At 43.5% G+C, this 11,370-nt stretch overlaps 1 protein-coding gene across 1 annotated transcript; it reads left to right on the top strand.

Moving 5' to 3' along the window:
• The first annotated feature begins 461 nt into the window (after nucleotides 1-461).
• ssr4 (signal sequence receptor, delta) lies at nucleotides 462-3,195 on the top strand. The gene is made up of 6 exons (XM_035382195.1): nucleotides 462-658; nucleotides 1,236-1,354; nucleotides 1,583-1,657; nucleotides 1,973-2,062; nucleotides 2,312-2,377; nucleotides 2,519-3,195. Exons 1-6 carry the CDS (start codon nucleotides 610-612, stop codon nucleotides 2,621-2,623), a joined length of 504 nt encoding a protein of 167 aa, XP_035238086.1. The 5' UTR covers nucleotides 462-609; the 3' UTR covers nucleotides 2,624-3,195.
• The last annotated feature ends 8,175 nt before the right edge of the window (nucleotides 3,196-11,370 follow it).

Here is an 11,370-nt window from a genome sequence, read left to right as displayed (position 1 = left end):
ACTTCTGATATTTCAAGATTAGACTATTGTAATGCTGTTTTGTCTGGATGTGCAAATTCCCATCTGAAAGGTCTTGAATTGATTCAAAATTCTGCTGATCTTATTCTTACCAGAGTAAGGAGATTTGACCACATCAATCCAGTTTTAGCTTCTCTCCACGGGCTACCAGGTAAATAGCTTATAAGATACTTCCCCTTTCTTTTAAAGCTTAATGGGCTAGCCCCTGTGTGTCTGAATTATGTCATTTTGTTCCTCTAATCCCTTATGAACATTCCACTCACAGGGAGTAGAATTCTTTATTATTCCCAGAGTAGCTAAAAGAAGCATAGGTGATTCTCCTTTTCCTATCTTGCTCCTTTCCTATGGAACCAGGAGTTTTGTCCCTATTGGTGTTCCGTACGTACTCGTGCTGCTCGCCGATGACGTGTCCTACTGCTCTCGCGGACGATACAATCCCAGAGTGCAGTTCGCGTGGAGAGCTGAGGTGGCCCTTTTCGAAGGAAGACGGAAGAGTGAAGTTGTGGTTCTCCGGCATCCAGCAAAGAAAAATCAAAGGCACTTGGTTGCTTTCATTGAAAAGTGTAAAAATATTTCGGACAAGAAAAGAAGATGAATCGCGTCGTTGCATTTCTGCTTCTTTGTGTTGGCCTTTGTGCAGGTAAATACTTGTGTGTTTCAACGTATCGTAGCATCAGACTAGCTTTCTTGTGAGCGTTACTACAGTGGCAGTAACATCTATTTGTTCTTTTTAATATTGTACTGTCTTGGCTGACATTAGACATGTTTATGAAAGATTGTTTTGTCTTTTAATATTTACTTAGTTTGTTTATCGCCAAATAAGCGTGTTGAAAGGTAAAGGTAAATGTGTGCCATTCACTTACCAATCGCACACTATATCATTAGCATTGGCTTGCAAAGTAGCATTTCTTAGACGAATGGTCTGTGAAGTACAAACACCTTCTGGTCCTTCAGCTGTACTATAAAATGCATTAGTCAGTTAACCTGAGGAAATGATAACATTTGTGCAGACGTGTGTTCTAGGTTAAGATTAAGTAAAAATGAGGGAACCTCTTAGCTAGTGCTAACGCTATCAGCCTTATCTCATGGGGGGGCAAAGTTTCAACGCACTGTGAGGAATGCAGCGATATTCGAAAGGTAAAGGTATTGAGGTATAGGTTGAAAGGTGTGTAGTGTTTGGGTTCACAGTTTTCAATTGTATCCTATAATATTTGTAGCGGAGAGCTGCACAGATCCTGTCATCACCCCGTCCTCCTACACCACCACGGATGCTGTCATTTCCTCGGAGTCCGTCTTCATTGTGGAGCTCAGCCTAGCCTGTGCTAATGGGGCCCAGGTAATGTATGCAAACACAAGTGCTCACACTGCGTGCACAACTAATATTTATTTTTATTCAGACAGTATCTTAAGTGTGCCAGCATTTCTCCCTTTCAGTTTGATTCAGTTGAAGATTCACATTAGGATGTGTAAAGCAAACGCCTTTTTCCAAACAGTTTTCAATTTATAATTTACCCATGACTTTTACGAAGCCTTAGCTAACCATGGCACCCTCTTTTGCAACCAGAGTGTGGCTTTGTATGCGGACGTCAATGGAAAACAGTTTCCTGTGACTAGAGGCCAGGATGTGGGGAAGTACCAGGTCAGTCTGTCTGTCTGTCTGTCTGTCCAGGCATCTTATGCCCCAGATTCAGGCCTGGGTTAAATACTTTTCTGTGCTCTATTAATCTTCCATCGTGTAATTGAGCCTGCCAGTATGACCAGAAGGTGAGGTTTGCACTTTTTGAGAGTATTCCATTGGTTCCAATACACCAGACAAGATCAGTAAAGCGGAGAAAAGTATTTGAATCCAAAACAAATACATATTTGACCCAGGTCTGACCAGTATCCATTTCATCATGTTGTGGTCAAAGCCTACATTGCATCTTTACACATTCCATTTTAACCTTGCCCCCAGGTGTCCTGGAGTGTCCCCCACAAACAGGCCAGCTCTGGAACATACCAGGTCAAGTTCTTTGATGAGGAATCTTACAGTGCTCTTCGCAAGGTGAGTGAATGAAAGGGTGCATGCGTGCGTGTCATGAATTTCTTGGTAATAAAAACCAGTGGCAGTAAATTTGTGTGTATGTGTGTGTGAGTGTGTGTCTCTGTGCTTATGTTGTAGTTTTTGGTAATATACAGTACACCTGTGGCAGTAAGTGTGTGTGTGTGTGTGTGTGTGTGTGCGCACGCGCTTTGCGCACACAAGCGCTTTGGTGTCAGACAACTCTGTTATAATCATGTTTTTCCCCCTCAGGCCCAAAGGAACAATGAGGATGTGGACTCCATCAAACCTCTCTTCTCTGTCAATGTGGATCACAGGGTGAGAAATGAAATGCAATGAGTAATACTGACTCTAATTCACTCACTCACTCGTACACGCTCATTTTCTCTCACTCGCACACACACACACGTACACACACGTGCCTGATTGTGAGGCTCTGTGGTGATTGGCTCTTCTCAGGGTGCGTGGAACGGTCCCTGGGTCTCCACTGAGGTTCTGGCTGCAGCCATCGGCATCCTGGTCTACTACCTCGCCTTCAGCGCCAAGAGCACCATTCAGGCGTGACCGTGACGACCGCACCCCGACCAGCTCGCACAGACCCAGACGCCCACCTTACATGACCGCACCCTGTCCGCAGTGACCGCACCCTGTCCGCAGTGACCAGCTCGCACAGACCCAGAAGCCCACCTTACGTGACCGCACAGACCACACCCTGTCCGCAGTGACTGGATTTTGCAGACCCGGACTTATACACTTATACACCCTGACCGCAACTTGACCAGCTCACACAGATTCCGACATGTTTTCAGCGAGCGATTGAAAATCTGGTCATGTACGGCAGTGGCATTCACAGTAATGCCAACCCTACCTGTAGGTTTTTCTTGTACCCAAACTTCAGCCAGGGGTTTCAGCTGCGGCTTTAGACCACAAAAACCTAGTGCAGCTGGAGTAGATGTTTCAAAGCCTTGTGGTTAGAAGTCCAGGTTTGAAGTGGCCCACTAACTGGAGAAAAATAAATAACTGATTCATGAAAGACTTATATGCATTAAGATGTCAGGACAGTGAGCATGTGCCAGCCTCCACAATGGGACTGATATTTAAAAGTATTTGGGATTTAAGCCCCCCCCCCCCCCCCCCCAGCTACGCTGCGGTTTATTTATACTGAGTCACAGACCGAGATTGCAAGGAGAGTACTGGAAGAGGGGTGTGGAGGGGGTGGGTGGGGGGGGATAAAATAAAATCAATAAAATAATTTTTTTAATGAAAATATTTGACTCTGTGTTTGAATTGGTCCGAGATTAACCTACCGACGCCAGAAGTCCTTGTGACCTGAGCTGTGTGGATTGCAGTATCCCTGACTGAACACAAGGTGGTAGTAGTGCGCCGTATGCTGAACATGTTAAAATCGTCCAGTCCACTCTTTCTACCAAAGCAGTGTCCCTCCATTCTGCTCATATGGGAATCTCATAATGGAACAAAAAGGAACACACTTCAAAGGCATACAGAAAGTACAGGTTCATGGTAACAGTGAGCAGACGTGAAGCTAAGAGCAGTTGGAATGATCTGATTAAGGCATTGAGTTCACAGCTCTGGCAGAAGCCGGTCCCTTCTGTTCTGGCATGTTCTGTGTTTGTGACTTGGGCCAGAAGGGGCTGCTTAACAGATCATGTGAAACACTATTTTTTTTTTGTTTGCCAAAGCTCAGGTTTTTTCCACGAAGGCTTGGGAAACAATTGTGCTTTTTATTTTTTTTGGAGCATTAAAATGTTCACAGCCTATCGAATGAGGACAATAAGTTAAAGTATGTTGCCCAAAGCACAGCTTACATTTGCGTTGTGAATATTCTGAGCTGTTCTGTAACTAGTGGTGGTTTTGTTTAAAAAAAAAAAAAAAGATTATTATAATTTTTTTTTAAAGAGCACACCATCCCCAGGGGGGTCCTGGACGTGAATGCCTGATATTTTTATCCGGGTGCTCTTCGTTCTGAGTCCCACAAAGGCATTTGGAAGATTCTGTACTGAATGTGGACAGGACACATCCTTTGAGTGCTGTTATGACAGCCTGCAGCTCAGACAAATTAATGCTCTTAATATTCATACACTTCCTCAAAAATGTCTTTCTGTACGGAGTTGACATTGGGGAAGGTTGGTTTCTTCTGTACTGAACAGAAACAACATTGGCTGTCCTAGGGCAGACTGTCTGTCGGTCTGTCTGTGTGTGGCCAGTGGTGCTCTTGTGAGACAAAGTGGGCAATCCCTGGAATATTAAATCCATCCCTGGAATTTTACACTCTGGAAAGTTTCCCTGGTGTCTGCTCCCGCAAGTCCTCTAAGACTAATGGACCCACTCACGTCCTCATTAATCATTTAAAGAGCAGCTTTCATTTTTCTCCATCTATATCATCTTTCTCCTTCTCTCAGTCTGCTTACCCCTTCCCTCTCTCTCAAAAATCTATTCATTTCTTTTCCCCTTTCTTGCATGTCCTGTTCTCTCTCCCTCTGTTTTTTTCCCTGTCATCTCACAGTTTTTTTTTTCTGGCGTAAACACAACTGGCAAAGAACGACTAACCTAACCTCAGGGGGATTCAGTTTCAACAATTCCAGTTGGTCTCCCTCCCTCTCCCTGTTCCTTGTTCTTCTTCCTGTCCCTGTCCCTTGTTCTTCCTCCCCTCCTCTTCTTCCTCTCCCTGTCCTTCATTCTCCCTCTCTCTGCTTGCTGTTTCACCCCCCCCCCCCCACGGCCATTTATATTTTCTCATGTAAATTCAAAACACCTGGTTGGCATGGTAACAGCAGTGTATCTCTAGTAAGTAATTGTTTTTCAGTGTACAAATCTTGCATTGTCAAAAAATATACTGGGATGAAGAATAGTGCCCCCCAGTGGAGAACAATTGAGACTCGTGGGAGCACCGTCATCCCCAGTGCCTTTTATATAATGCAATGTGTGAGAATCTGTCCCCAGAAATACTTTGCGCAGCTGTTCGCCGTGATGGCTAATATGATTCTGCTGTTTGAGCACTGATACCTTTATATAACAAGGAATTTGTTGTGTTGACGGACTGAGCAGTTTGGCTGTACATCCTGCTCGAGCTGGTTTGTCAACATGGTGTCGCGTTGTTCTGCTATTAATAATAGCAAAAATGGCCACATGAACTGTGGAAAAGAGGGAGGGCGATTCAGTCTTTTTCAGTGCATTTCTTGTCAATCGCATAAGTAGGCGTGCATGAAATGCTCAGAGCCACACTGCATTGTACTGGGAGGGGGGCCTCTGTGTGGTTTACACAGCCACCAGTCTGATCGTCTTTATTGCTGAGCTGTCCCTGACCCAATTCTCTTTTTAAAGGTGGAAGTGCACCCTCCCCCTCAGGCCGTGCCCTGGAACACTACGAACAAAGGGAGTTCCGCTCATCTGAAACGCGCGTGAAGGTCAGGTGATGTGCAGCCCCCGCCCATTTGTCAGCTGCAGGTAAATGATTTGACCTCTGGAAGACGAGGAAGCGCAGTGTGAAAGTCCTCCTTTTCGGTGGTTGTGTTACGCTGCGGCTGCCGTCTGCTGATTCAGTTAAAGGCATACTATGCAGGACTTTTTAAACTTGAAAATATTATAAAGTAACCATGCTAAGGGCGTATCTATGGTACTCTGCCAATCTCTGTCTTCATGAACCTTCACCAAATTTGTGCTCCTTTACATGCATTTGTTATTCTAAAAAGTGTTCTGGACGTTTCTGGGCATGGCGCTCTTTTCCGTGTGGGGAGGGGTGGGTGTGGCTACAGAGCGTGTGTTTTGAGATCAGATTCCAATGGAGTTTTTGTTGCTATAGCTAGCTAGCTAGCTGCTGTAACGGCCCAGATACGGTGAAGCCGATAGGGCTCGTTCAAGAACTAGAGTTACTGTAACCTTGGAATTGCTTTTCCTCTGTGGTGTCAGCTGAAGTTCACCAAGGGGATGAAAAACGATACGGAACTGGCTTGTTTTCTGTTGGACCTATAAGTAATGCTACCTCTAACTATGCAGCTAGGGTTGCCAGACGTCCGGTTTTTGACGAGATGTTCTGTTTTCAAATTATTTGTTCATGCCCAGTTTGTGGTCTCAACCAGACAATAGCCTAATATCTGGTCCTAGTAATCGATGGGAGAGTTTTACTGGTAGTGTCTAATGAATTTGTGTGTCTGTGACTTGGTCGGGTACTCTGGGCTGAAGACAGAGGAGGACAGAGGAGGAGACTCTGGGCTGAAGACAGAGGAGGAGACTACTTTCATTTTAAACACAGGCTAAAAAGCATGCACAGTTTGCCTTTAAATAGTTGAGCCTGGAGCTTTTTTAAGCACCCAACCTGTTCAACCAGACTCTTCACCATAGTTTTCAGACAAAGGTTACACAAGCTCACAGACAAAAGCATGCACGCACATGCGCACAAATACACACACACACACCTCGCCCAGATCTTGTTTTGGGTTACTGATGTAGGATTTAGAATAGGATAAGAGGGATTACATGTGCAGTATATATACACAAGTATATTACATTTCCAAAAGTATGTGGACACCCCTTCTAATTAGTGGTTTTGTCTATTTCAGACTTACCTTGAACCCATTGCTAACAGGTGCATAAAATCAAGCATACAGCCATGCAATCTCCATGGACTAACATTGGCGGTAGAATAGGATATGAGAGCTCCGTGAATTTCAATGTGGCACTGACATAGGATGCATCCTTTCAAAAAGTCAGTTTGTCAAATTTCTGCCCTGCTAGAGCTGCCCCAGTCAACTGTACATGCTGTTCGTGTGGAGTGGAAACATATATGAGCAACAACAGCTCAGTCGCGAAGCAGTAGGCCACACAAGCTCACAGAACAGCACCACCGAGTGCGTGTAGCATGTGAACATCATCTGTCCTTGGCTGCAACATTCACTACAGAGTTGCAAACCACCTCGGGAGGTACTACCTCTTGGTGGGGAAGAACTTAACTGGCCTGCACAGAGCCTTGACCTCTCAAACACCTTTGGGATGAATTGGAATACAGACTGCAAGCCAGGCCTTACGCCTAACATCAGTGCCCTGCTTCACTAATGCTCTTGTGGCTGAATGTAAGCAAATCCCCACAGTCGTGTTACAAAATCTACTGGAAAGCTTTCCCGGAAGAGCTGGAGGCTGTTACAGCAGCAAAGGGGTTCAAACTCCACATTAATGCCCATGGTTTTGGAATGAGATGTTCAACAAGTACATATGGGTGTGATGTTCTGGTGTCCACACACTTTTGGAAATGTAGTGTATATGCAGCACTTCCTCCTTTGGGTCCCTGTAATATAATTACTGTTTAATTCATTTTCACTCCCCCGTCCTCCACCCTGCATTTAATCTGCAGTTCATTAACTCTCTGAAATCTCTCAGAGAAACAAAAACACTACAAACGCACTGATGGGCATTTCACAGTAAAGAGGAGTTTAAAAGGAAAAACCTACCTCTCCCAATCCACCTATACACACGCTCACTCACTCGCTCAGACTGACAAAAACACACAAACGGGCGTACAGAACGCACACGTGTGCACACAAGTAGTGTCAATAGACCTCCCCCTGGTTCTGGGCACAGGTTGGAGCCCGCTCTGTGGTTGGAGCGAGCGCTAACCTGTACAGAGACAGGCGAGGGAAAAGCAGAGAGGTCCCGGATTCAGAAAACACATTTTACAACCTGCCGGAATCAGCATATGGCCTGCAGTTTCAGCGCAGACAGACATATTGCTGAGAAAATGAAGAAAGACTATGCAAAGTTCACAATAACAAGTCACTGCTGTGGTTTCTAGACAAACATTTATTATTTTTAATGTTATATATATATATTTATATGACTTTGGAATAAAATTGCACTTTATAATTTAATACCCATATACTGTACATAAGTACATGGCAAGCGATAGCTCATATAAAAATATTGAATGTGTTTTCTTTTCTTTTTTTTGTTTGGTTTTGTTTTCTCTGCCTCCCTGAGGGCAGATCAAATCAATCCTAAGCCATGTCAACACCTATAAATATCCTATAAGAAACACAAGGCAGCATTATTCACCCCGGATATTAGTTTTAGTCATTCTGAATTTACCTTTTAAGTTACCACAAAATGCGATGACATGGATAGCAGCTTGTACTTGTATGCCCTGTAACCTGTTACTTTTTTGTGTCACCAGATATCTAAAAGGGTTTGTAGTAGATTGAATCTGCTTTGTGTGTTCGCGAGAGTTTTGCAGCTTTGTGGCTGAGACAGTGAAATATAACTTAGACTTTTGGAACTTCATTTAAACTTTCTAGAATAGTGCATCCCTGCATAACAGTGCTATTCATTACCACACCTCAAATACTATCATCACATTTTAAAAAAGGTATTTGACATGCTGTCAAATATAAGTTTTGAAAGGTTACCGTTACCTTGTTTTTATATTAAGCAGTAAAGAATACGGCTGTTTATACAACATTTTACTGTGTATTTTTCACTTATATGCGTGGAATGTATTTGTATGTACACTGTACTTTTTTAGCTTTTTGACTGTCGTAATTAAATAGCGTAATTTATAGTTTTATATTAAGTTAATCTTTGTTTTTATGCGCTGTAAAAGTGCATGTCTATTACAGCTGTTTTTTTTTCTGGTCGCTGGACATTATATACTTTCTTTAACATTATGCATAAATACAATGCCATTTATTTGATAATGTCTGCTTTTTCCAGAGCATAATTCCTTAATCTTATATTTAAGATCCTTGGTAAGTTTTGTACAAATTCCCATGGACATGAGTATTGTAAATCGTAACAAAAATCCTTTGCAAGCAGTCACTCCAGATGGTGCTTCTCCTGACACCTGTCTGGCCTGCCAACATACCTGTCGGCTGTGTTTCACATCTGACATCTGTCAGTCACGCCAGAATATCTGTCCATCAGGCTACCACACCTGTCCTTCACAGGCTACTACGTACAGTTAGTTAGCTCATGAACAGCGTTCCATCCCTGCAGTGATGATCCCCAAGGTCATTTTAAGAAAGAGCACATGGTCAGATGTATTCCATCTCCGATAATGGAGCGATTTCATTGTCACTGCGAAAGCGGGTAATTTCCATTCCGCTCTTACTGCTATCATTATGCTAATAGCATATGTTTGTATTGTCTTGTTTATAGTTACCCTTTCGGCAATAGGCCAATTCCGATCATTTGAAACTCAGGCATTTCCGGGCAGTGCCCACCATTATCATTATGGTGCTCAGCGTGATGGGAATTTTGCCACATGGTTTGTTCATTCTGAATATCTGTTGTTTAAACTGCAGATTTATTCCACGTAGTAAAATTCTTTCTCACTGGTCCGCAGTGGAAATCCTACTCTGGAATCCCAGAAATTCTTGGACATTTTTTATAGGGGCTCACACTTCTGGTTCAGTTCGTGCCCCCCCAGTCCAAGCTCTCTCTGTCTCACCCGCCTGGGTCCGGAACTCACTTCAGACGTCAGTGTAATTCTTTTTTTACCCCCGCTGCGCCTGGACTTCACGGGGTCTGTGTGATCTGGTGGATGCGTCCCGACAGACGGCGTTTCTCAGCGTGCTCTCGCGCTAAACTCCCTCTGCGCTCACAGGCCACTGGCTCCTCGCAGCGCGGGCGCGGGCGGCCCAGTTTCACTGTCCTTCGCACATTCGGAGCTTCGTGCCTCGGCTTGCCTCCCGTGTTCCGACTTAACGGTTTCTGGCGCTTGGCGCGTGTCTTTGCTTTGCTTACTTTGCTTTGCTTTCCATCTGGAACGCGTGTCAAAAACAGTCGCGAATGCTTTGCCGTTTCACAGAATACGCAATGATGAGAACAGGCGATTCAGCCCGTCTGGTTACTGTAGTAGGCCTATAAACTGGTCAAGAACAAAATTAGTCTCTGTTATAAAAAAAATATGTAACATCTTAAAAATAATTAAATACTTTATATTTTGTACATCCACAGCGCTTCTTTTTCACTTGTGGTAAAGATTTACACTTGCAGTGAAAGTCGTCTATGACTGAGGAGGCGGGGTATGGAAGTATATCCACGGCAGAATTCATATGAAAATGCAAATCGTCAATTACAGTTTGTTTTCACTCGATGTACGCAAAAACTATGGCGTAATTGAAATGAAATTGCAAAATCCCACTCCCCGTTTTCATTTTCAAGTTATTGTACGCACTTTTTAGCTGCGACCGCAGCTCTATAGCTGTCTGTTGGTTGGTCGGTTGGTCAGTTGGTCCACAAAAAGTGTCCCACCCCGTAGCGGCCACAGTTTTCGCCCCAGGAGGCTGAAATTTGGCATGGACGATGGTCATGACCGAAGGTAGAGTTGAGTAACTTTCAAGGCCGATTGACCAAGAGGGGGCGTGGCGATGGGCGTGGCCTATCACAAAAAGGTGCATAACTCCTGAATGGAGTCACAGATTTGCACAAAATATTGTGGAAAGGTTGGTCATGAGCCAAAGAAGAGGTCAGGTGTTTGTGTGAGGGGGTGTGGCGATGGGCGTGGCCTATCACGAAAAGGTGCATAACTCCCGAATGGATTCACAGATTTGCACAAGATTTTGTGGAAAGGTTGGTCATGAGCCAAAGAAGAGGTCACGTGTTTGTGTGAGGGTGTATGCGTGGATGCATGCACACATGGATGCATGCACGTGTGCGGTCGCAGCTGTTGCGGATTCGTGCTTGTTAAAATTTAAATCGCCCTATATGACACAACCCTGTCACATTTTAAATGAAAACGAAAAACCACATTTGAAATATCAGTTTCTTATTGAAACCGCCTTATCTACGCTAAAAATTAAATAATTAAATTGGCCATTTATCATTTCAATTTCATGTTTTTGTGGCACAAGGGTGACATAAATCAAATACAATGGCATTGCTTCTGTTTACATTATCATTTTCACAGAGTTTTTGCGTGACTATGCGAAAATGCAATCTCCTATGCGTTTTCATTTTCAAAGTCAAAAGACCTGTCAGTCAAACTTTGTAGGCGGGGTCTGAAGAAAGGGGCATTACAGTCCCGTCTGTTGTAATGGCTGTCACTCTAAATACTGGCTGGCTACAACTGCTAAATTACACTAAATTAGCAGCCAGAATTGCCATGAAGCCTGTTGAGAATACACCAGACAATGGTCACTCGATATACATTTAAAAGAAAATAAGCCAAACAGTCATTCTTTAGAAAAGAATATTTGACTAACCTTAACTTAATTGTAACCTTAATGCAACCATTTTGAACATTGTTTTGAAATAAATCAATTAATTTACATTTCTTTTAAATGAACTGTAAGACAATATTATCA

This window comes from Anguilla anguilla, chromosome 11 (genome assembly GCF_013347855.1).
Source record: "Anguilla anguilla isolate fAngAng1 chromosome 11, fAngAng1.pri, whole genome shotgun sequence".
Lineage (NCBI taxonomy): Eukaryota > Metazoa > Chordata > Actinopteri > Anguilliformes > Anguillidae > Anguilla > Anguilla anguilla.
Note: the sequence above shows the minus strand (reverse complement) of the source record. Positions and strands in the feature narration are given on the sequence as shown.

Bases quoted from the DNA above. Each gene is read 5' to 3' on its own strand.
- ssr4 (XM_035382195.1), top strand. From the start codon at position 610: ATGAATCGCGTCGTTGCATTTCTGCTTCTTTGTGTTGGCCTTTGTGCA. The intron at 659-1,235 runs GTAAATACTTGT...TAATATTTGTAG, and splicing joins TTGTGTTGGCCTTTGTGCAG to CGGAGAGCTGCACAGATCCT. The intron at 2,378-2,518 runs GTGAGAAATGAA...GGCTCTTCTCAG, and splicing joins CTGTCAATGTGGATCACAGG to GGTGCGTGGAACGGTCCCTG.